Here is a 23,354-nt window from a genome sequence, read left to right on the forward strand (position 1 = left end):
CTTGTCATCCACGGTGAGTCGGTTTCCATGGCCCTCGCGGGTTGTGGTTACTGGCATGTCTGGGTCATCGCGAGAGACGTAATTGGGGGTAGCGGATCCCCTAAAAAAAGCCGCACATCGACCTGATAGCACCTCAGTCGACACTCTTAACCTGGACGGCTGGTCTTTATTGACCTGGCTGCCCGGGGGACGCCTCTCGGGGCCTCTGTGAGCTTGTCATCCAGGGTGTGACGATCTCCATGGCCCTCGCGGGTCGTGGTAACCGTCCTGGTCAGTTCCTCGACATCACCTAAGCCGACACCTCTTAGCCTGGGCGGCTGGTCTTTATTGCCCGGCTGCCTGGGGGACGGCCCTAGGGTCCTCTTTGGGGAGTCACCGATGGTGAGCCCATCTTCATTGCTCTCGCGGGCAGTGGACTTGGGACTTGGTTCGTAATTCGAGTTGCCGGCCACTCCATAAACATCGCGCAGGGACCCCCTTCACCTGAGTCGACGACTCTTAACCTGGGCGCTGGTCTTAATTGCCCGGCTGTCTGGGGGACTGCCTCCGGGCCTCCTTGAGAAGTCATGACGGTGAGTCCTTTCCCATTGCCTTGGCGGGCTGTGAGATCGGACATGGGCCCGAAACCTGAGCACCCTCGACATCACCCAGGCCGACGACTCCTCGGAGAAGTTAACCGACGGTGAGGCCTTTTGCAACTGCTGTGACGGGCATTGTGATCGGACCTTGGGCTCGTATCTTTGAGCACTCGACATCGCCATCGCGGCGCGGCTACGACGCTGGCCTTGAGTGGCTGGACGTCAAAAGGCGAGCCATTGTGCCCCTGCTGTTTGTCCGGATGGGCGAGCCCTCTACTCATTGCCGTGGCTGGCATGTGAGATTGGGACTTGGCTCGTAACCTGAGTTGCCGGATCTCTACATAACCGTGCATGGGGCTCTGGAGGCACTTCATCATCACGTTTTTTATTTAGGTTTTTTTATTTTTATTAACTTACAGGATCAACTTTTTCACAGCACCTGGCGTCACGACATTCGGGTCCGGGCTTCGATAGAGATTAACCGTCTGCTATGTGTGGCTCCGGCTGCTTTTGGCAACATGATGGGGCTCGCGCCTTTCTCTCCGGCTCCGAAGGCTCCTCGCGGGGCACTTGACGTACCGGGTGCTTTCAGGCGTTGCATGAGTGTGGGTCGGCGGACCTACCCCCTCGCCGCCCTCGGCAACTCGACAGTCCTCGATTCGTCTTTGAGAGATTCGCTTCCTTCGCTTGGTCTTTAGTGATCGACGTTGGAGGGGCTCGCGCCCTCGGCGTTTCTCTCTGTCTTGGACGGCCGGAGTATGTTTGCTTTCAGTAGCAGACTGCTGTGGCACTTGAAACCGAGGTTCTCTATGGGGCGACTGTCCCCTCAGACAAAACCAGCCGGCTCCGGCCGTATTTTTTTCAGATCTGGAAATTCGCTTTTTTATTACGCCCACATCGACCAACTTGTCAGAACATCGTCTTGTTTCTTGTCATCTTCGCCTTCTTCTTCTTGCCGGCTGTCGTCGTCTATACGCAGTCCCAGCAAACCTGTCAGAGTCACGGTGCGGATCCTCCGCCTGCGTGCGTCCGAGTATCATCGTCTTTTTTCAGTCTTTTTTGACTCTTTGTGCCTGACAGGCGAGGCAACGGTCGACCGCCTACCTGCGCAAGTTGCCTTTGTCTTTTGGCAGACCGCAAAGGGAAGCGTGTGTTTTTTTTTCTTGTGGGAATATTTTTCAGATCGCCGCCTAGCTCGTCTTGTTAAAGGACGTATAGGTGGTCTCGGGCTGCATCATCTTCATCACCCGCGTTGCACACCCCGAGACAACAGCAACCTCCATGTTTGTCATTCTTCTTTCTGTACGAACATTTTCTGTCTGGGTTGGGCGGGTATCCTCAAGTCACCGTCCACGCATCATCTTCCAGCAACTCCCAGTCCGGATTCGGAGCATCGCTGCTCAGTTTGCTCTTCAGCCTGTCCGCCAACTTTATCGGATTTGGCAGCTTGAAGCCGCGAACGAACTCTGCGCCCTCGGCACTACCAAGAAACGAGTGCGCCGTTCCGTGAGAGAACCGACCCATCATCTGCGCGGCCGCTGCTGTCGTTGTACCACCAATACCACCAAACTTGTCGTTCTCACCATCACTCGGAACAGGCGAGGCCGACGAGACGGGAAAGACTCGTCCGGCCTGGCCATGCAACTGATTCGCAATCAACAAATTGTACAAGTTGCGACCCATGTTGCACACGTCCTCAGACGAGCTTCTGTCGCCGATCGGCACGCCCTGGGTGCAACACGCCCAGGCGGTGTTGTAGGCAAGGAGCGCGACGCCCTCGATGAACAGACCATACGTCGACGGGCTGTCCTTGGCAAGCACAGACAACGGCTTGTCGACGTACAGAGGACGTGCTCGCGGAAGACCTTGTTGACGCTCGCGATCTCCAGTCTCTGATGGGATCTGCGGATGCAGGGCCAGCACGCCGAAGGAAGGGTCCCTAGGCTGCTGCGAATACGACGAAGCCAGCGAGAAGATTGTCGGCCGGGGATAGTCGCGCTGCGGGAGCGTGATCTCGGCCGGCAGTCGGATTGCCAAGTAGCTCGACGCCAGCACCAAAATGTGCGTCATGTGAGCGAGGCTAGTCGAGATGACTTCAGGAGAGGCGCCTACAAGCAACCATCAAGCAAGATGCCTCTTCGTCAGCAAGTCGTCGACATATACGAGACAGTCGAGAGAGTCCAAGACACCACCACCATCATGACCATCAATCATCATCGTCGTCGCGTCCAAGACTCGCAAGACCACATGCACTTCAAGACAGAGCAGGAGCAACACTTACTGTTCATCGAGTGCAGGTCGACAATCTCGACGCCACCAATCTCATACCTGACAGAGCCGCCCTTCTTCTGCCGTCGCAGTCCATACAAGCGGGCAGCCTCGATGCAGAGAAAGGCGCGGTGAGTCGCGATGCCTTCATGGTTCAGGTCCCAGTTCGCCTTGGCCACCATGATCGACCTCTCCACACTCTGCTGGAGGTCGACGCGTCTCGCAGCTACACCATGTGAGACCGAGGCCAGATCGTCTTTGCGCCTTGAGATGGCCTTCTTCCGCCGCTCGACATCCTTCTTCGCGGCGTCAATCTCAAGCCTCAGACGATCGGCCTGCGCAATGATTTCATTTGTCCTCTCAACCGCCTGGCGTTGCTCAGACAGCCGCTGCTCGGCGCGGATCCATTCGGGAGCGTGGGTCCGTGTTGGGTTGGCCGAAGACGTAGCGTCCGGGTGAGAGAGGAGCGCAGACACCTCATTCTCGAGCTTGCCACTGTCCATCAACAAGTGAGCCTGAGCCAGTCGTCCCTCGTACAACCGATTGCGAGCATCGACAGGACACAGGAACGGCAAGCGCTGAGGGTGGTGCTGGCGGCCGCAGATGTCGCACGCCAACATCTTTGCAAACGACAGACTATCTGTGGTCGCCAAAACACACACACTGACGCACACCAACCCAAGACGGGGTCGACCGAGTCACTTTCAACAAGTCGATCTTGTGGGTTGTCGGAGAGAGGCGCAAGCAGGTTGTCTGCAGCAGGACGGGAGCCACAAACTGAGTTTCACCAGATGTTTGTTGGTTGAGGAGAAGACTGGGAGCCTAAGCCGTCTTTGACTTGACTTTTTGGTTCTGCTGCGGGCGCCTGTGCGCGAGAGCCTTTGGTCTATTGTGGGAGCGATTAGACCTGGGCGCCTGAATGAGCTTGCTCACTCTCCGGCTTTTGTGCGACGCCAGCACCACCACCAGCAATCGAGAAGCACCAAGAAGAAGAAGAAAATAACTAACCCAGCAGGGCGGACGGCAACGCAGATGCTTGCGAGGACGGGGGACGGCGGGCGACTCTGATCTCAATCAAACGACAAAGTGACTTCAAGACGACTGCAGTGGGGAATCATCATCAATCTTATCCTTGCACGCCAGCAGCTGGAGGTTTCCGCGACCTCCAGGCGAGCAGGACCCTGCGGCACAGTCAGATGATCGCTAGAGTCAGCCACCGAACCCAAACCAATCACACCTGCCCCGTCCTCGGCACCAACCTCAAGCATCTGCATCCCTGATCCACCACCACCGTCCACCACACACAGGACACACAGGCCACCAGCGGCAAGCACACGAACGCGGAGCTGCAGACGCGACAACCCAGACCACCAATCCAGTCACCAGTCTGTGCCTCCAGAACGACTCTCGTTGGAAGTTGGGCATCTATCCAAGCCCTAGCTACAGCAGCAGCAGTGCACACACAGGTATAACAAAGGGTTTGGGCTGTTCTGGGCGAGTTCGGGAGCGCTCGTTCAGTTCGGTTCTTACTCTGGCGTTCTGTCTGGCCGTGCATGACCTGCTTGCTTTTCCACTGTCGTCTTCCAGTTCGTCTTTCGGCTGTCGACTTTCCACTGTCGACTTCCAATTCCGCTGTCGTCTTCTCATTCTCCCCCATCTTGAATGAGGCAATCACGATTGACGACACTTGACACTTTGCTTTGCGCCTGCCGTCCGCCCTGCTGGGACCCCTACCATTACACACACACACACCCTACGCACCAACCTTGCTAGCGATCCTGACGTGCCACTACCCTACTAACCCATCCAGCCGCTAGCCCTCTCCCTGTCTCTCCTTCCCTCGCTTGTTGCACGCCGGTCAGATCACACTCACTACCTACATTGGGCCGACGACTCCATTCCGGCTCAAGCGGTGCCCGCAAATCTACAAAAAAAAAAGAAAAAAACACCCGCGTCACCAGGCTATCATCGACCGCCTGACCACCACTACTACTTGACGCCAGGGCACCAGTGATCTTGATCCAGCAACAAAAGAGCTCGCCTCGCACAGACAATCGCCAGCCAGCCAGGCCAAACCACCCCCACATAACAATCACAAGGCGCAGCATGGCGAGCTCGTCACGCCTGTCACCATTTGAGACCCAACCCACCACCACTCAGCTGGCTGAATCTCCCATCCTCAACGCGGAGCAGCCCCAGGGACCACAGATCCCGGCTGAAGATCTCATGGTAACAGACGGCAACACAGAGCGACAGAGAGACAGGTCGCGCTCCGAAGTCAGAACACCGGAGCTGCAGACAACCACATCTCACACAAACAACAACAACCAGAGGGCTAGCGGTAGCCTCACCAGCCAAGAAGGCCTGCCAACCAGTCCCGGACAGATCCCCAGCTTCGATTGGGAAGAATTCGAGACGCTCTACGAGCAGGCACTCGCCAAGGCTAACGAGGAAGAGCGGGAGCTTCTGCACGAGTTTGACTCTCTCGTCAAGTACTTCAACGTCTGGGCCTCAGCTGCCTCAGCACACGACAACGAGAGAGCCGTCAAACGCCTGCAGACCCGCGAGCGGTACGTCAGGATCGCTGAGCAGAGCTTGTCTCAGAGGAAGCAGCATCGTAAGTGCCTCCTACCTCCCTCTCGTTTCATCTGCTTCGAGCTTACTAACCTGACTGGCTTCATGACACTGGACTAGTGACTGAGGTGGTTCGCGCTTTCCAAAGCGCCCTCGCACTTCTCAGCCAGAACTAGCCAGCTCGCTGCTCACACCCAGCGGATCCACATCCTCACCTGCACCGGCCAACTGGCTGACGGTGCTCCGAGGGCCACTGGAATCCAAGAGGACGAGCAACACACTCACTACAACGCTCACCTCACCTGCCTCAGCAAACAAACCTACCACAAACAAACAAACAAACAAACACAGGCACAACCCACTTGAGCAGCGAGCTGGCAGCTGGCAAAATGACACCACTTCGGTCAGAAGCGGCTGCAAGCCTTACGAGACAAGCACCACCCATCACGCAGGTCGACCTTGTCGCTTTCCACCGCAGGCACTTCTCCGGACACGCCATGGACCACTTCTCGTCTCACTTCATGCCACCCTGCCAACAAGCCACCACGCAGGACGAGACAGAAGAGGACGGCCTGGGGCACTACGCCGACGGCGTGAAGCGCACACTCACGGATGAGCAGATCGAGATGTTTCAACACTCGGAGCTTGAGGCCCTACGCAAGAAGAACACGTACTTTCCTGCAGGGTCCTGCCTCCAAGAGGGCGCACCCACCACATCCGGAGATGCCGCGGACGCGGACACGGAAGGTGACATTGACTTGGCTGTGGCCCCCCGCAAGAAAAAAAAGCGCGGCAAGGGAAGAAACCGCAAGCCCGAGGTCAAGGTCGACCTGCGCAAGAGAACCTGGGACGTCGTCGACACAAGTCTCCACAGTCTCGACTACGGCGACCAAGAGCAACCAAGCGTGCCAGCAACGGCAACTACGAAGCGTCGCCACATATCCTACGATGATGGCTGACGAAGCAATTCAAGAAATGAAGAATCGAAAAAAGAATCGAAAAAAGAATCCCCTCAAAAAAATCCATAGGTACGTCTGCAATAGCGCTGCATCTTCTCGTTCCCGTCCCCCCCCCTCCCCAGCATGATGAGAACCATTTTGTATCGTCATCCTTAGTCGGAAGTCCGACCCTGGGGCACGCTCGGAGCATGGCGGGCTTGCTTGCCACGCAACGTGTGTGCCTCGGAGGGAGGAACATGTCGAGCTATAATCTTCTCTCTGACCCCAAAGTGGTGGCATTCGTTTGATCCCTCCTGTCCTTGACCCAAGAGACAATCTGCTAACCAAGCCATGGGATCACCTATGCTGTGGCTGCCTAGATCCACATGTACATCATCAGGGTAGGGAGAGGAGGCAAGAGGGGCAGAAGAAGCGCTTGGCATGTTGGTGTGGTGTGGCCTGGCCACATCACACTCTACTAACCAAGATATGGGAGTGGTGGCGATGTGATTGTTGAAGGACCATCAGTCAAGGGGCAGCTCAGGCCGGCGGTCGATACCCAGGCTGCAAATACTGTACCTCGAGACTTGTGGTGGGCCTGACGATGCATGATCATCAATACCTCTCTCCCCACTAAATCTGGACTTGGACAAGGCTGAACCTCAGGAGCACGGGCCGGCGGTCGATACCCAGGCTGACTGTTGCGTCTGAGGGGATGCCCGCCCCTAAGTGCAGATTGGTGGGATCACCTTCCTTCTCTGTTCCTCTTATCCTCCTCTCCTCTCCTTTATTTTTTATTTTTTATTATTATGTCTATCTTTGGCCAAAAGAGCAACGCGGAGGAATTAGGGAAATGGATGGAGATTGGAGGGAAATGAAGGCAGTGGAGGAAACGGGCGATAAACAAAGGCTCCAGTTGAGGAACTGAAAGCGCGAGGTTAGGCGCTGGCGGAGGAGCTGGGAGCGCAGGAATAAGGTGCTGGCGGAGGACAGGAGCGCAGAAGGAAGGGCGCCGGTGGAGGGACCAAAGCACAGAAGGTGCTGGCGGAGGACAAAAAGCGCAGATGACAAGGCGCTGGTGGAGGAATTGGGAGCACAGGAATAAGGTGCTGGCGGAGGACAAGAAGCTCGCAAGGAATGGGGCTGGTGGGAGGAACTTAGATGGAGGGCCAGGAGGTGAGGTAACCAGGTGGCAGTTGGAGTTCTCTGCATCTATGTCGACGTCGCCTGGGAGCCTTCACTTAGGAGCAAATACACTCTCTGCGGGCCTACAAATGATGTGTCTGTCTACGTGATATTTGTGACCAAGATGGTGGCTGTTTCGTTTGGTCTAGAAGCAAGGCTGGGTTTGGCCAAAATGGCTGTCAGGATACGGCAGCTATCAAGATACAGTATTGTGAGGGATGAATTCGGAGTGTGGCTGGAAAACAGGATTTGTCTAGGTATGATACATGGCATTCATTATCTTGGACGGGAAACCTGGTTTGGACCACACGAGCACAGCACAGACAGCATAGACACAGGGAGGCGGCTAGGAGGAGGGAAATTGTACGGTATGTATCACCAGCACCTCGACGGACGGGGACAGGAATTGATGCGGAATGGAACAAACTGGATGGTGTTCTTTTGGTCGATGCTGGTCTTTGTCGGGTCTGGAAGTAGCGCAGCCCCACATGCATATGTGCTCATTCGCTGCCTGCTGGGTCAGCGTGCAGCGCTCAATCGGCATCAATCCCTGCCCCTCACCTGTGTTGGGTGCGTTGGTGTCCGCCGCTGAGTATTACAGACTGTAGGCTTGTGCCCGGTCTGGGTCTGGGCCTGGCCAGGCAGCTCATGTCTCTTGGCTTTTGTGTTGGTGACTTATTAAGGACGACATCTCTTCTTGTTCCTCTCGATTTCGTGCCATCTAGATTCACCTGGGCGCCTCCTTCCTTGGCTGCTGCAACGGCCTCAGCTCACTGCTAGGGCCGCCCGCCCTCTCCACACTCCATACCAAGCTGTAGCACGAGCCCAAGCCCAGCACAGCCAAAGCCAGCCTCAGCCTCCCACGACGCTGTGGAGTCATCCGACCACCACCGCCCTCAACCACCACCCTTGAACCAGGCCCCAATTTCTGCCATCTGCCGTCGGCCGGGTAAAAAAAAGCCCACCGCAACCACGTATATTACCACTTCCACCACATACAGCCTGCGCGCCCGACGACACGGCGTCGCAGACGTCCGCTTGCCAGCCAGCCCCCCACTGCCACAATGGCGCGCGTCTACGCAGATGTCAACCAGAACATGCCCCGGAGCTACTGGGAGTATGACAGCGTCAACATCAGTGAGCCCGCCCGCCCGCGCCCCTCCCTCGCTCTACATCCTCGCTTGCCGCCCGATCCCCCTCGGTCGCTTATCGCTGTCGGGCCTGGCCATCATCCATCTGTTCTGATCTCTTGCCGTGGATCCGTCTTGCTGACCGTCGGATTCGCTTTTGCGCCGCGCAGGCTGGGGTGCCCTCGAGAACTACGAGGTCGTCCGGAAGATCGGTACGTCCCGCGAAAAAAAAAAAAAAACAGAGCGGACCAAGTCCCCTCAGGCGCGCTTGCGCGTCGGCACGCCCCTGCCGAGCAGCCCACTGACGTCCGCGGCTCTGACAGGTCGAGGCAAATACTCCGAGGTCTTCGAGGGCATCAACGTGGTTAACTACCAGAAGTGCGTCATCAAGGTGTTGAAGCCAGTCAAGAAGAAGAAGATCAAGCGAGAGATCAAGATCCTCCAGAACTTGGCTGGCGGCCCCAACGTCGTGGCCCTGCTGGATGTCGTGCGCGACTCAATGGTTCGCCCGCCCCCTCATCTCCCCTCCCCTCCCCTCTGCGCCCGCATCGACGTGCCTGGTCTGACCTGGAGCCCGTGTCGCCCCGCAAGCAGAGCAAGACGCCGTCCCTGATCTTCGAGTACATCAACAACACGGACTTCCGGACGCTGTACCCCAAGTTCAACGATATCGATGTGCGCTACTACATCCTGGAGCTGCTCAAGGCGCTCGACTTCTGTCACAGCAAGGGCATCATGCACCGCGACGTCAAGCCTCATAACGTTATGATCGATCATGAGAATCGCAAGCTGCGCCTGATCGATTGGGGTCTGGCAGAGTTCTACCACCCGGGCACCGAGTACAACGTGCGCGTGGCGTCGCGCTACTTCAAGGGCCCCGAGCTGCTGGTCGACTACCAGGAGTACGACTACTCGCTCGACATGTGGAGCCTGGGCGCCATGTTCGCCTCCATGATCTTCCGCAAGGAGCCCTTCTTCCACGGCAACAGCAACTCGGACCAGCTGGTCAAGATCGCAAAGGTGCTCGGTACGGACGACCTCTTTGACTACCTCGACAAGTACGAGATTGAGCTGGACGCCCAGTACGACGACATCCTGGGACGCTTCCAGAAGAAGCCGTGGCACAGCTTCGTCAACGCCGAGAACCAGAGGTTCGTGAGCAACGAGGCCATTGACTTTCTCGACAAGCTACTTAGATATGACCACATGGTGAGCGCTCTTTTTTGTGCCTTCTTATCGCTACCGACTGAACTGGCTGGCTGACGGACCCACAGGAGCGTCTCACGGCCAAGGAGGCCATGGCACACCCTTACTTTGACCCGGTGCGCAACGAGGGCATCCTGGAGCAGCTGCTCTCCCAAGGAGGCAGCAGCACAAACTCTACCAGCATTTAAATATGGATTATGTTTCCGTGCCGGGGTCGGCACGGCGCTCATGTTCACTTTGTTTTTTGTTCTTCCCTTGTCATTCCTGCGTAATGTTTCTCGCCAAGGACTCAAGGAGCGGAGAACTTCTTCGAGATACCCCTTCTTCTCGACGCCCTCCACTCACACACCCATGACGATGCCGTATGTTTAACTCGCGCGGGGCGTCGCCATGTTGGAGATGATGACCGGAGTCTGGTTTTTGCTTTCGGTAGCATGACTGGTCACATGCATTCTTTTTTTTTTCGCTGTCTTGCGATGCGATTGATAATCCGAGCCTTGGCTACTGCCTGATCTGTCTTGTGTCCTTTTCCCCCGCTTGTATTGAAGATGGAGGAAGCTGGCCCTTTGATGACGTGGGCTTGGACCCGGGCCATTTTCCGGGAGAGTACACATCTGTGTGTGGGTGGGAGGGTCTGGAGGGCTCCAGTTGTGCAAGACTGCGCCGTTATAGCCTTGGGGAGTGCGGGTGCTTGGGCGGGGTGGTAGGGTGTAGGTGGTTCATGCCGGCTGCCGCTTGGTGGATAATGACATATCGTCGTCGTAGTTCCATTTCCCTGCTCAGGGCTGAGCATGTTGCAAGCAAGCAAGCAAGCAAGCAAGCAAAGTACCCAGGTACCTAAGGAGTCTGATATGTTGGACCTCGCGCGAAATGGCCACGACGACAAAGGTACCTTTACCTAGGTAGTCTCTCTCAAGTAGCTAGATGTATTCAGGCGTTCCCCTTCCTACTCGATTGTGATCTCCTCGTCCCAGCCGTCCGCGGTAATCTCCACGTCCACCGGAATTTCCTCTCCGCCGTAGCGGGGCCGGTCCTCCGTTTCTTCCATACAGAGCTCTCTAGTCAGATAGTCGCCATGCATGATTCCGTGCACAAGCGCTGCCCCCACAATCTTGTACTTCCTTTGAGTTCCTTCCGTCGCATTTCCATTTGGCCGGAGGACCATGGGACAAGCCACGCCCTGAAGAAGGAAGATCTCGTCGCCCTCCCTCATATCGAGCGGCCCGCTCCCTATCAGCCCATTCGAGAGCGTGAAAAGACACCTCTTGTCGTCGATGATGTCCTGGACAAGGTCATCCAGGTGGCTTTCGGGAAGCTTGGCGCTGGAAAGAATGGCGTCAACGTCGACGCGCTCAGCCTCGGGCCAGTCTGGTTTGGTGGTGACGCCGAGCACCGGATAGAAATCCCTAATCTTGATCATCCTGTGCCAAATGGTGGTTGCCTCTTCGGGGGCGTGGATCATGATGGAATCGAAGGAGTTGCCCTCAGGGATCGGGGTTCCGTCGACCCTCAACCGCCCATCTGGGGCCCTCGAGATGGCGAAACCGTTGATCACGGCGAAAATTGAACATTCCGCGTACCGATAGTGGCGGAGCAGGGCCTTGAGCGTGGGTGACGGTACCCTCCCTCGACGGGAACGGCGGATTTGAGACCATGCGCCCGAGATCCAAGCCAGCAGCTTTTCCCTGCGGAGCTGGATGACGCCGTCGTTTTGCTGCGCCAAACAGTCGCTGAATGTCTCGACGATATCGACCATGCCGTGAGGGCGGCCGAGGAGACGGAGGGACCTACTATCGATGACCGGACGTGTTGGCTGCTGCTGCAAGATCGGTATGGCGGGGCTTTCCCACGGTTCGAAGTGGTATCTGAAGGACAGCCAGGGGCTCGGGCAGTGAGTTCCGTTGCCTCCGACCCAACGGGGCACCCAGGACGGGGCGCCATCTAGGGGATCATCGGACCGGGGCTTTCCGGCGTCGATTATAAGCCCGATAGCAGCAGACTCCCATCGTACCATCGTTGCTATAAGCCGAGTATGCGTCGCAATAACCTCTTCGCTGTAGTCCACCCCGTCTGGGTCGGCTTGAAGCATATTCAGGACACCCCATATGCCGAAGGCTCTATCATGCTCTTGCGTGCAGACGCGCAAGCGCAGCGCTCGCTGGAGCCCGGCCAGTATCTGTCTCACACCCCCCGTGTTTTCCGATGTTTGCAAGTAGAGACGCACCAACGATTCCTTTGGAACTCCCAAAAGGATAAACCCCAAACAGGGAACGATATGGTTTCTTATAAGTGCTGACAGCAGGAGAGTCGCGATCAAAGCCACGAGAAGGGTAAGAAGGTCCGCAGCCACATGGAGTTTAAAGGACAACTGGTTTTCGTTGATGGCGTTGAGAATTTTAGACTGAAACCAAACGCCGGGCCATAGCGGTAAATAAACCAGATAAAGGGTGAAAAGTCTGCACAGCCATGACCAATATAGCGAACACCATGGGCGGACGCCGGGTGAAATTCGGTCATATCTCTCAATGAAAGACTGGTTTCGGGGCGGATATGCTTCGTCGCTACTGCTCTCAGAGACGGGCAATGAGCCGAGGCCGTCGACGAGGGGCCTGCCGCGGGTGCCGCCAGATGTTCTAAGAGCAACGCCTAGGCTGGTTGGGGCGAGACGGGGAAAGGCGAGCCAAAGCCTCATCAGCGAACGCCAGGGGGCACCCCACAGCTGGCACCCTCCAAAGTAACGGGTAACCGCAGCGGGCAGCCTGTATGCGTGATGATGATACAGGCTGCCCGAGAGCTGCGTGAAGTGCACCGAGTTCATCATCTCGTCCCAGCCGAGTATGCGGTCGCCACAGAGAACGAAGGGGGATGAGGCCAGCAAAATCTCTTGGAACGTCCAGATGCGGTTGATCCATGGCGTATCAAGCAGCATTCTAGTCCCTGCCACAATCTCTAGCCTCATCTTCCACCACCAGAACGAGGAGGCGACCAGGCTGAGACGGAGGAGGATGTTGGCGCCCCAAAACTTGGAGCTTGTCGCCCTGGCTTTTGGGCCAAGGCGGGCGATGCCTGCGCCTGCTTCTTTTGCCAGCCGAGCCAGAGGAAGAGGGCGCCTGATGCATCCACCATATCGCATCCAATCCATAGCTGCATTAGTCCACGGATTACCCGGGCCCAGCCACACGTAGACGATGGCTGCTACCATGTATATCTTCCCCATTAGATAGTTGATCTGCCAGGTCTTTTCTTTCTGGTCCTCCTGGTTGATGCAGATGGAATCTACCCACACTGGGATCTTGTCGAGTCGCCGTGCGGCCTGGTGCGCATGGATCTGCCGTAAGGCCATGTAGCAGTTGACCGTGATGTTTAGCCTGAGGGTGCCGTTCAGGAGAATGGTGAAGGGGCCGAAACTGCATGCACCGCATATGCATGCGCTTTGCGCCCAAACGTATGACAGAGCGGCGAATGGCGGAAAAGAGGGATTCTCCGCGCTGGCTTTCAAACTAATGACCTTGATGGTGCCGGCCAGCGTTCCATCTTGCATGGGCGCCGAGTCCAGGTACAAGATACGGATGTGCTCTTCCTCGGGCAGAACCCTGTGATGGGAGTAGAACCCATGGTTGGTGGATAGATCAGGGGCTGGGGAAGAATCCGAAGTTGAAGGCTCGGCTGCCAACGGTTCGTGGAGACTGTCGAGAAAAAGTGCTGATTGGCTTGGCACGGGGACTTGCGCTAAAAGAGGTGATAGCTCGATGGACGCCGTAGATGAAGGTTGTTGCGAAAAGAACGGCATGGTGAAGTTCGTCGTGTAGTGGAAATGAGGAGATACTGTTTCGAATGGGGAATGGCAATTTGGCGGGGAAAAAAAATGAAAACTTGCAAGCTAGAGAGGGATGGGGTGTGTTGCGCAAGAGAAAGAAGGATATATTGTATTCCACTTTGAGGCAGCCCGTGGCAGGGCACAGCTGATCATGGCGATTGGTTGGTGTTTCGTAACACGCATTCTCCCATCCATGCTGGCAAGAGGCAAAGTAAGTCGAAAAACGTTACTTGGGGGCCCTCGTCCCTCCATCAGCACGGACGAGGGCCCCCAAGTAGTTATTCCAGGCCAGGTAGGTGGCACAAGCAGCACATCTGATATTGAAGTCACGTTTCTCTGCAGGCTGCAGATCGTCACAGCCACCACACCCAAATACACGCCCTCGCCTTTGGAGCCTGACCTGGTTCTGTATCCGCCTGTCCTCAAGGCAGCTGCTGAGATAACTGTCAGGCCACACAGGAGAACCCCCAACCCATAAGGACTCCGTGAAACGATGCCAAGCGCTAACTCAGGCTGATCACCTTGACCACTCTGTAACTCACCTTTGATCACCTTGGCACTGCCTGCAGCTCAGGTTCATCCGCGGCAGCTCAGGGCTGGCACTCAGTCCGGATTTGGGGGAGAATACTCATGTAGGTGTGCATCATGTATAATATGTACTACCAACTTGGCGTAATCTCTACAGACAAGAAACCGCGTCCCGTGTCCTCGCGCCCGAGAAGGATCATAAAACAGGTTTCCCACCTACCCGGCCAGGCAATAGAAGCAAAAATCCCTGTCGCACCGGAACCCGTCCTGGCCGCACCGCCGCCTCGAGCCGCCGGGGGTGAGGATGACGGAGCCGGCCGAGCTCCTGGACCGCACCGAGGAGCAGCGGCTGCTGCCGCTGCCGTCGTGCCCGTCACCACCGGGACGCGGCGTGGCGGGAAGGTGCAGGCTGGCGACAGCCCTGGCATGGGGCTCGGCCGACGACGACGACGAGGCCTTGGTCATGAAGAGGCGGCGACGCAGGTTCTTGTTTGTCGGGGACGTGTTGCCGCCGCCTGCCGCCGTTCCGCCTCCTCCTGCGCCACCTCGGTTGCCGCTCCTGGAGACGGCCGCGAACGAGGCGCGGCGGTGGTTCCTGAGGAAGGACGAGGACGGGGTGACGGCCGCCGACGAGGAGGATGACGACCAGGGGAACTTGCTGGTGGTGGTGGCGCTGACGTTGAAGAGCGAGGCGGTGCTGCGGACGGCGGTGGCGTCACCGTTGCCGTCGCCGTTGTTGCTGACGACGCCGCGCACGCTACCACCCGGCGACGAAAAGTAGGTCGACGAGAGCTCGTCCTCGTCCGAGTCGTAGATGAGCGAGATGAGCGGGGACGTCGAGCGGTGCTGGTTCCGGTTCTGCTGCTGCTGCGGCCAGGGCTGCCGGCGGCGCGACCGCGGTCTCCTAGAGGGCGTGTCAGCGCCAGCGGCCTCCACCACATTTACGTCGGAGGCGTGGCTTCCTTGGCGGCGCCGCCCTCCCCGCACCGCCGGTAGTGTCAGGGGCGACGACGCTGCGATTGCGGCCGCTTCTGCTTCTGCGTCCATCTCTAGCATGTATGCTGCTCTTGGGGGTGGGGATGATCGATGGTAGTCTCGACCTGGGCTTTCGTCCCGGCCGCGGCGGTTGGGCGACGTTTCCGGGCTGCTCTCATCCCGAACCTGAGGCCTTGCACGTCGCGCACGTTCCCTTCTCGGGCCTGCAGCGGCACGTATCTCGACTGAGTCTTCTTCCTCCACTTCGGCTCCGTCATTCTCAGAATCTAGCAGAACGAGTGGAGATTCTGATGAGCCAACAGGCGCTACAGCACTGCCCGGGCTCTCTGCCGCTGTCGGGGCAGCCCCGGAATGATGCTCTAACCCGAGGCTGCCGTGGCGCTTGGCTGTGTCCTCAGTGCCGACTGGGCTGGATTGGCTTTGTGGTTTTTCATACTCGCTGTGGGCGGGGGAAGAGAGGACTTCATCCACAACTTCTTCCTCATTGCTCTTGTCCTCTTCTAATGGCAGCTTCTCGGCAGATTCTGGTTCTTCTGGGGATGAATTTTGCTTAATAACCGGCACCCCATCGAAGCAACGCAGCTCGCCTAATGTTCCTAGGGGCGATGGCAGTCCTGCGGGTACTTGTTTGACTGTCATGGCGGATGCAATATCAAGTCGCAGATTGCTGGGGCTGACCGTGCCCCGATTCCCAGAGACCTCCCCAAGGACCCGGGGCCTCGGTGATGTGCGTAACCGAGGGCCACTGAGCGAGTCCCTCGATCTGCCAGCATGACTCTTCCTAGCCATCCATCCATTGTTTTCGCCATCGGACAAACCATGGGAGAGGTCAGTGGGCTCTGCCAACGATATCTCGCCGACTCTCTTGCCTTGTCCCTCACTAGCCCTCTCAGTCTGATGATGAGCTGGGGGCGTTCCGGGAAGTTGAGGGACGACGACGGCTGCTGGTTCCTCTGTGGAGGCGGCTGTGTGCTCGCAGGGCAATTCGGACTGGGCTGGCTCGGCTGCTGGTGCTGCCATGTCGACTAATAGCGTGTCACCCCCAGCCTCTGTGCTCACTGTTGGCGCCAGACCCTCCAATGGCTGGCATGTGTCTTCAGCCCGAGGCGGTTCCGCACCCACATCATCCTGTGCCGTCTTCCCAGCGCGTCCCCTTGGTCGTCGTCTGGGTCTTAGCGGCTTTGATTGTTTCTCTTCTGCTGGCTGGCTATCCGCTTCACTAACTGTGGACGACTGCAACTTGAGTTGCCGAAGCCCCTCGTCCACAATGTAGATGACAATATCTTCACCCGCTCTGGGAGCCTGAGTTGGTGCAGCAGTAGTTGCCGACATGTCCCCGCCCGTGTTGGGAGGTGACAAGGGCTTCTGTAAGCCTCCATCGAGTGACTGTGGCGGATCACGAGTCACCTGCTGAGCACAGGAGGGTATCGGTGTGATATTTTCAGCGCCAGCCGGACCAGACGCACGACGTTTCCTCGATCTGCGAGCTCTAGAAGTGGCCCTTGGGGCGGGATAGGATTTTGTTTCTGGGCCATCGTCTGAGCTCGATGTATCAGGTGGAGTGGGGGGAGATGGCACCTGCTGCTTCTCGGCGGGACTCGAAGCACTCCCTGCTGGCTGTGATTGAGGTGCGGGTGAGGGCTGGATTTCGGGCCTCGTCGAGCTGGGCATTTCGCCAGGTAGGGTGTCCTTGGGCTCAGATGCCGGCAGCGAGACCTGTCTGGAAGTAACCGTAGCGCTTTCCCGGACCTCCTCCTTGGCCGGGGCCTGGATCTCATCCTCCGAGTCGGCTTCGGCCATGACCTTGCGCATTAAGGATTTCAGGGGCACCTTGCTCCGTTTCCGGATAGAGCCGAGGCGGCCACCCGGCGTAGGCTGAACCGGAGCCGCGGGGCCGATGGGCAAGGCGGGGACCCTCCAGGCCGACTCGACAGTGTGGTTGGTCATGCTCAAGAGGTCTAGCGGTGCTGTTGCTTGCTGCAGAGCCTGCCCACCACCTGCTGCTGCGCTCAGCAGCTCGTTGATTTTCGAGATGAGGCTCTGCGGTGCTCCTGCCCAGGCCGTGATGGGTGCGAGCCCGAGGATGGGCTGCTGAGGCAGCGAGGTTCTAGGTGCGGTGGGTGATGTGGTTGTTGCTTTGTCGGGGTCGACAGGAACGGGGTCGGCTGGGACCCCTCTTTGCGCCGCCTCCCTCTCATTGCCGTCTTCTCCTTGGTCTTCATCCTCATCCTCGTCTTCTTCATCCGACTCGTCATCACTGCCGCCCCCGTTCAGGTCCGTGACGTCGGAGTCATCGTCGGCGATATCTCCCATTATATCCTTGGACTTTGAGCCAAAGATGGACTCGAGATGGCCGTTGTTGACGATGACCTCGCCTGTCTTTAGGTCGATCTCGTCGGTGGTTTCGCTCAAGTCCCGCCCGTACTTCTCGAAGATGAGCTCCATCCTGGACTTGAGCGACATGGCGGCGCGGTCGCGGGAGATCTCGAGCTGGCGCTCGGGGGCGAGGTCCTCCTGCTCGAAGGCGACCAGCTCGTCGTCGCCATCGCGGCCGAGGTACTGAAGGAGGCGGGGGCGCTTGTTAGGGGGCTCCATGGCGAGGAGCCGTGACTGGCGGCGGCTTGGACGTCTGCGTCTCCTGGGTCGCCTCGTTTCTCCAGCTCAGCCGGCGCCTGTCCTCAGCAATTGCCCATGGCGACATCATCGGGGCGGGGGGTCAGGGCAGGGGTGGGCGGGAGCTGGCATGCGACGGAAGAAACAAAACAAATGCCAGACTAGCCAACCCACCCCTGTCAGCGGCTTTACGCGATGGTCGCGAGTTGGCGCGTCAACCAATGAACTGGGATCTTGATTGCCTGTCGCCTGGTGGGGTGGGCCCTGACGAACAGGCGGCAGGGGTCAGCTGCAGCGAGCGCCTTCCACTGAGGCCCCAGGGCACCTACCTAATTCGACAGCTCCGTCATCAGCTTCGGCACTTACACAGTAGACGTTGACTACAACCAACGGTGTCCACACCCATCCTTCGTCGACACCACACTCTGACCCTCGCCCACGCCGTAGCTCAGCCGGCGCTGGCAAGCCCCGCAGCCTCTCGTCGACAATGAACTGCCAAAAATGCCGGACGCCGCTCAAGCTTGACGGCTCGCTCCAGGACCTCAACCCCGCCGCCTACGACCTCCTCGTCAGTACGTCATGCTCTGTCTGTCTATGCTGTCCTCCCCCCCTTTTCACTCACCCACCGCATCGCTCATTCGCCCTGACAAACCAAGCAGCAACATCGTCGCAGCAGGCCCACACGAAACTCCCCGAGTCGCTGTCCTTGCCGTCTGCATCAAGTCCGCGAGCCCAGAGCCGGCTCGCTGCCTACAAGGAGGCCGCCCAGAATGCCGGCCCGCCGACCTTCAAACGCTACAGCGGCGGCCTAGCCCCGCGTGCCGATAAGACCGGCGTACGCGACAACTCCATGTCCTTCATCCTGCTAGAGGGCTCGCAAATAGCGCCCTCCTCCTCCAGACGGCCCTCCTCCAAGGGCTCCGCGGCCGACGCTGCCGGGCCCGCCGTCGACGACGAGCTGGACCCGTCGCCTTCGCGCGAGATGGGCCGCATGACGCGCCTGTTCGAGACGCTGTCGGCCCGCTCCGACATCGACCACCCCGTGTGCGTCGAGTGCACCGACATACTGGTCGAGGGCCTGCAGAAGCGGCTCGAGTCGGCGGCGCGCGAGCGCGACACGTACGTCGCCTTCCTCAAGCGGCTCGAGGCCGAGGCGCCCACCAACGACGAGCTGCGCGCCCAGGAGGCGGCGCTCGCCGAGGCCCGGGCCCGCGAGTCGGCGGCGCTGCGCGAGCTGCTCGACCTCGAGGCGGACAAGGCGGCACTCGATGACGAGGTGCTGCAGCTCGAGGACGAGTCGCGGCGGCTCGACGCCGACGAGGAGCGCTTCTGGCGCGAGCGCAACGCCTTCGCCTCGCGCCTGGCCGAGTTCCAGAACGAGCGCGACAGCATCAACTCGCGCTACGACAACGACGCGCGCCTGTATCAGTCCCTACAGCGCACAAACGTCTACAACGACACCTTCCTTATCAGCCACGACGGCACCTTTGCCACCATCAACGGCCTCCGCCTCGGCCGCCTGCACGCCAGCCCCGTCGACTGGCCCGAGATCAACGCCGCCTGGGGCCACGCCCTGCTGCTCGTGTCCACCGTGGCCGAAAAGCTGCAGTACCGCTTCGACGGCTACGAGCCCCAGCCCATGGGCTCCACCTCGCGCATCGTCCGCTACGAGGTTCCCTCCCCGTCGTCCTCGAGCCGCCTAGCCGCCGCCACCGCCGCGACCACGGTGGCTCCCCCTCCGCCCGCGCCCCGCCGGCACGTGCTCGAGCTCTTCTCGTCGGGCGGCGACATGCCCCTGCTGCCCTTTATGCACCGCCGCCTCGATGCCGCCATGGTGGCCTTTCTCGAGCTCGTCCGCCAGCTCGGCGCCTTTGTCGAGCGCCAGACGGCCGCCCAGGGCCGCCCGCTCGACTTGCCCTACCGCATCGAGGGCGACCGCATCCAGGGCGTCAGCATCAAGCTCGGAATAGCCCAGGACGACACGTGGACCAAGGCCTGCAAGCTGACGCTGACGTGCTGCAAGTTCCTGCTCGCCCACGCCAGCAGCTTGTGATGATAATGCCTTTTTTTTTGTGTCTTTGTGCTTCGCAGGTGTGCTTAATATTCACTGGTTTTTAAACCCTTATTTTCATCATCACATCATCCTCGGTTGCCCGGTCGAGGGGAATGAGTATGGGAGTTTTTGTGTGCATTATACTTTTTGGACACGGCGAGAGGCATTGATGGACCATTTGTCAACCCTCCTCTTTCACGCCTTGGCATGATTGGTTGGCGTTTTACGGCCGAGGGAGTTTTGATATTCCAAACATTTGTTGTCATCAGAAGCACAATACAGGCTTGGCCTTTCTTCTTGGCTAGGACCTCGTAGGAACACTTCTTATCATGAAACAGATCATAACAGTACCTTGGCCTTGCGGCTCTTGGTGAAGCCCTTGAACCCCTGGTTCATCTTGACAACAGACGAGCAGACCGTATGTGGCGGTCCGACACGACGACGCGGGCCGCCGCCGCCGCCCGCTCCCCGCCGCCGCCGGCCTCGGCAGCCTCGCCCTCGGCCAGGGCGACGGCGACCTGGAGCACGTTCTTGATCTGGCGGCTGTTTAGGTACAGCGCCAGGATCTCGCGGGACCCGCTGGCGAACTCGCGCGCCGCGACTGAGACGTGCACGCGGGAGCCCGAGTCGCGCTCGAGCTGGTCAAACGACATCTCCCAGATGGCGACGCGTTCGGCGTCGGTGAGGGAGCGGTAGTGCAGCGCCGCGGTCGGGGCGCTGCCCAAACCGGACAAGCTGTTCGCCGTCAGGAACAGCACGCCCTTGTAGTACTCGAACGCGCGCAAAAAGATGGGCCGGATGTTGTAGGATATGTTGCCCCTGAAGGACGGAGTGTCCAGTTGGTGTTAGCCCTTTTTTCCCCCTCTCTCTCTCCAATCAAGGAAGGACATAACCAAGCTATATCACTCACCTTTGGTAACTCTCCAAGTACTCATCTGCTTCTTCGAGAAGGACCAAGGCGCCGTAGCGCTCACCTAGCTGCAGGAAGTGGTCAAGGTTCTGGCTGATGGAGTCAGCGATGAGAGGTCCGAGGTCGCCGTTCTTCAGACACAGCAGAGGGCGTTGGGTGATCTCGGCAGCCGCTTCACAAGTGGAAGTCTCTCCAACCTGTTTGGGTCAATGGTTAGCATCATAGTTCGCCCTTTGGCAAGTTTGTCGTGGAGAATGCGTGGTGAAAGAGCGAGCGAGCAAGGAGTAGGCAAGAAAACAACATACGTCAGGGGGTCCAGATAGCAGAAAGATGCGCACTTCGGCCTTGTTCTTGACCGGGTCTCGAGACCAGGGGCTCAGTACGCCGCCGTCGTTGACAAACCTGCTGATCAGGGTCCTGACGGTCTGCTTGACCTCCTTGTCTACTACGAGATGTTTGAAAGCCTCGCGGTCGGGCTTGACGTCTGTCAGATGCTCTACGCGGACATGGCCTGCAACCGCCGATTTTTGCCGTCTTGGTAAGCAAGCTTCTTCTTCCCCCCAAAGCAGAGTACACACAAGTCGCCTCGGGACCCCCGTCGCACTTACCCCATCGTCGTTCCGCCAGGATGAAGGCAGGGACGTCCTTTTGCAGAGCCAGATAATAGAGGTCGCTCTGCGGCGGCGCGTCCGAAACGGGGTCCAGGTCCTCGAAGCCGGAAAACTTTCCGGGCTTCCCGACCGACGAGGTGGACTCCCAGGCGCACCCGGGACATCCGCAGCACGGCTCGAACGAAGGTAGCAGATCCTGCGGCGTCCCGCGCCTTGGCGACGCCGGTCTCCGCATTTGGTTTCTGCTCACGCCGGGAGGTGGGCAGCTTCCCGACGGTGGTGGCATATAGGCTTGGTCGCTGTATCGGAGCCCCCTGGGGCCCCTGTCGCCGAAGCGCTCGATCCCTTCGGCATCGACGACGACCCTGCTCGAGATGCTGCCCCTAGGGCCGCTCCTATCGACCACCTCGCCGACATACTCCTTATAGGTCGGGCGCTTGACGAGATCCCAGTACAGCTTGCCGAGTCTGACCTGTTTGTCATCCATGGACTCGCCTTGCGGCATCTCGCCCGGCAGCGCCTTGGGGAAGAGCGCAGCGGGGATTATGGGGAGGCTGCTGATGGCCTGCTCGCCTGCGTACACGCGAATATACGTGGTCGTGGCGTTGCGCTGGATTCGCCCGTCCTCATACCTTAGGTTCCAGGACTCGATGGCCCAGGGCTTCCTCTCGTCCGGGTGTCGCTCTTGGCCGTCGCCGCCGAGCCGGACGCGCGATATGATATTTGGGATCCAGCCGCCGTTGATCTTGATATAGCCCACCTCGCCCGGTCGGTAGAGAAGCCACAGGCAGTCAAAGGTGGCGCAAGACTGGTCCTTCTCATGACGCAGATTCTCCTCGCGGATCTTTGGGTCGAGAGTGTCGGCAAGGAAGCCCAGGAGGACGTCGATGTGCATCGACGTCTCCGCAACCTGTTCGGGGGAGTGGCTCGCCGGCTGCGCATCCCTGAAGCGGGCGAGGGCGGCGCGGTGGTGGAGCAGGATGGCGTAGGGGGCCTGGATCACTACGCGTTTGGCCATGAAGTCGGCGCCAGGCCAGTATCCCACGACGGCACACAGGGCGCCCTTCAGAAGGGCCGAGTGAATTATCATGTGTGTCACCCTGGACTTGCTCGGGTAATCGAACTCGTATTGCTCGTCCTGGTATGAGTGACGCCTGTAAGCATCGTAAGAGCTCTGACTACCCTGCGGCTTGACCTTTGTCATGATCTCGATGATGGGCTTGTCCTTCCCGTGTTGAGCCGCATTGGGATTGTCAATCTCATCGAACGGCTTGTCGCTCTTGTGTGCTGTGCAGGTCACCGTCAGCTCTGGATTCAATAAATGTCACGATTCCAGTCAAAAAAAGGCCCGGGCCAACATACTGTCGACAACCTTTCCATCCATCAAGTACTGCAAGACATAGAGAATCTTGGGAGCCACACTATCGTCACTGTCTGGCTTCGTTCGCGACAAACTGCGGACAAGGTCCTGTGACGAAGCAGTAATGTCCTCGAAACTCGCAATGGAGTCGGCATCCCCCGAGGCTTCTGCCATGCTTGCTAAGAGTCTCTGAGCAACAAAAGTCTGTTATCTAATTCGCGCTCTGGTGCGGAAAGGGTGCTCGTGCGGAGAGAGATGGGGGCCAAAGCGACGAGGAGCTCCCCAGGGCCTCCTTCTTATAAGCCAGGCGAGGGGCGCATGCGTGTAACTCGAGCCCAGGCTGCGGTGGGCGGGCACCCACTGAAAAAATCAAATCAAGACCGCAACAAAGGTGCTCCCATTTCAAAGTTAATTAACGCCACCAAAAAAAAATAGCTAGCAACTAAAAGATTGTTTATATAGTAGGGAATTGAATCGAGATTAAAACAATTAGCAATGGCCTGGATCCGTGCTTTTTTGGGCGTGTTATAATGCTTTGGCATACTGCAATTGAATTGGTCGAGTTTGTTTTGATGTTTTTTGCTGTA

General features: G+C 58.4%; 10 protein-coding genes across 10 annotated transcripts; 4 read left to right on the forward strand and 6 right to left on the reverse strand.

The window, feature by feature from the left end:
- Positions 1-146: 146 nt before the first annotated feature.
- On the reverse strand, positions 147-761 carry GGTG_08333 (hypothetical protein; the record flags this gene model as incomplete). The annotated part of the gene is made up of 2 exons (XM_009226173.1): positions 147-423; positions 484-761. 2 exons carry the CDS (start codon positions 759-761, stop codon positions 147-149), a joined length of 555 nt encoding a protein of 184 aa, XP_009224437.1.
- Positions 762-1,916: 1,155 nt separating this feature from the next.
- On the reverse strand, positions 1,917-3,466 carry GGTG_08334 (hypothetical protein; the record flags this gene model as incomplete). Its single annotated transcript, XM_009226174.1, has 2 exons — positions 1,917-2,686; positions 2,860-3,466. The coding sequence occupies 2 exons, from the start codon at positions 3,464-3,466 to the stop codon at positions 1,917-1,919; spliced, it is 1,377 nt and encodes a 458-aa protein (XP_009224438.1).
- A 472-nt stretch (positions 3,467-3,938) lies between these two features.
- Positions 3,939-4,503, reverse strand: GGTG_08335 (hypothetical protein; the record flags this gene model as incomplete). The annotated part of the gene is made up of 2 exons (XM_009226175.1): positions 3,939-4,027; positions 4,377-4,503. 2 exons carry the CDS (start codon positions 4,501-4,503, stop codon positions 3,939-3,941), a joined length of 216 nt encoding a protein of 71 aa, XP_009224439.1.
- A 449-nt stretch (positions 4,504-4,952) lies between these two features.
- Positions 4,953-5,596, forward strand: GGTG_08336 (hypothetical protein; the record flags this gene model as incomplete). Its single annotated transcript, XM_009226176.1, has 2 exons — positions 4,953-5,463; positions 5,541-5,596. 2 exons carry the CDS (start codon positions 4,953-4,955, stop codon positions 5,594-5,596), a joined length of 567 nt encoding a protein of 188 aa, XP_009224440.1.
- A 213-nt stretch (positions 5,597-5,809) lies between these two features.
- GGTG_08337 (hypothetical protein) lies at positions 5,810-6,379 on the forward strand (the record flags this gene model as incomplete). Its single annotated transcript, XM_009226177.1, has 1 exon — positions 5,810-6,379. The coding sequence occupies one exon, from the start codon at positions 5,810-5,812 to the stop codon at positions 6,377-6,379; it is 570 nt and encodes a 189-aa protein (XP_009224441.1).
- Positions 6,380-8,121: 1,742 nt separating this feature from the next.
- Positions 8,122-10,852, forward strand: GGTG_08338 (CMGC/CK2 protein kinase). The gene is made up of 5 exons (XM_009226178.1): positions 8,122-8,680; positions 8,844-8,885; positions 8,997-9,175; positions 9,268-9,882; positions 9,948-10,852. The coding sequence occupies exons 1-5, from the start codon at positions 8,608-8,610 to the stop codon at positions 10,065-10,067; spliced, it is 1,029 nt and encodes a 342-aa protein (XP_009224442.1). The 5' UTR covers positions 8,122-8,607; the 3' UTR covers positions 10,068-10,852.
- GGTG_08339 (hypothetical protein) lies at positions 10,826-13,669 on the reverse strand (the record flags this gene model as incomplete). Its single annotated transcript, XM_009226179.1, has 1 exon — positions 10,826-13,669. The coding sequence occupies one exon, from the start codon at positions 13,667-13,669 to the stop codon at positions 10,826-10,828; it is 2,844 nt and encodes a 947-aa protein (XP_009224443.1).
- A 123-nt stretch (positions 13,670-13,792) lies between these two features.
- Positions 13,793-17,815, reverse strand: GGTG_08340 (hypothetical protein; the record flags this gene model as incomplete). Its single annotated transcript, XM_009226180.1, has 2 exons — positions 13,793-14,130; positions 14,445-17,815. 2 exons carry the CDS (start codon positions 17,813-17,815, stop codon positions 13,923-13,925), a joined length of 3,579 nt encoding a protein of 1,192 aa, XP_009224444.1. The 3' UTR covers positions 13,793-13,922.
- Positions 17,816-18,187: 372 nt separating this feature from the next.
- On the forward strand, positions 18,188-20,395 carry GGTG_08341 (beclin-1). The gene is made up of 2 exons (XM_009226181.1): positions 18,188-18,405; positions 18,493-20,395. The coding sequence occupies exons 1-2, from the start codon at positions 18,321-18,323 to the stop codon at positions 19,884-19,886; spliced, it is 1,479 nt and encodes a 492-aa protein (XP_009224445.1). The 5' UTR covers positions 18,188-18,320; the 3' UTR covers positions 19,887-20,395.
- Positions 19,955-23,292, reverse strand: GGTG_08342 (hypothetical protein). The gene is made up of 5 exons (XM_009226182.1): positions 22,770-23,292; positions 21,405-22,694; positions 21,102-21,307; positions 20,797-20,993; positions 19,955-20,705 (listed from the first exon to the last, which is right to left on the reverse strand). The coding sequence occupies exons 1-5, from the start codon at positions 22,939-22,941 to the stop codon at positions 20,279-20,281; spliced, it is 2,292 nt and encodes a 763-aa protein (XP_009224446.1). The 5' UTR covers positions 22,942-23,292; the 3' UTR covers positions 19,955-20,278.
- Between the last annotated feature and the right edge of the window lie 62 nt (positions 23,293-23,354).

Source organism: Gaeumannomyces tritici (assembly GCF_000145635.1).
Source record: "Gaeumannomyces tritici R3-111a-1 unplaced genomic scaffold supercont2.4, whole genome shotgun sequence".
Lineage (NCBI taxonomy): Eukaryota > Fungi > Ascomycota > Sordariomycetes > Magnaporthales > Magnaporthaceae > Gaeumannomyces > Gaeumannomyces tritici.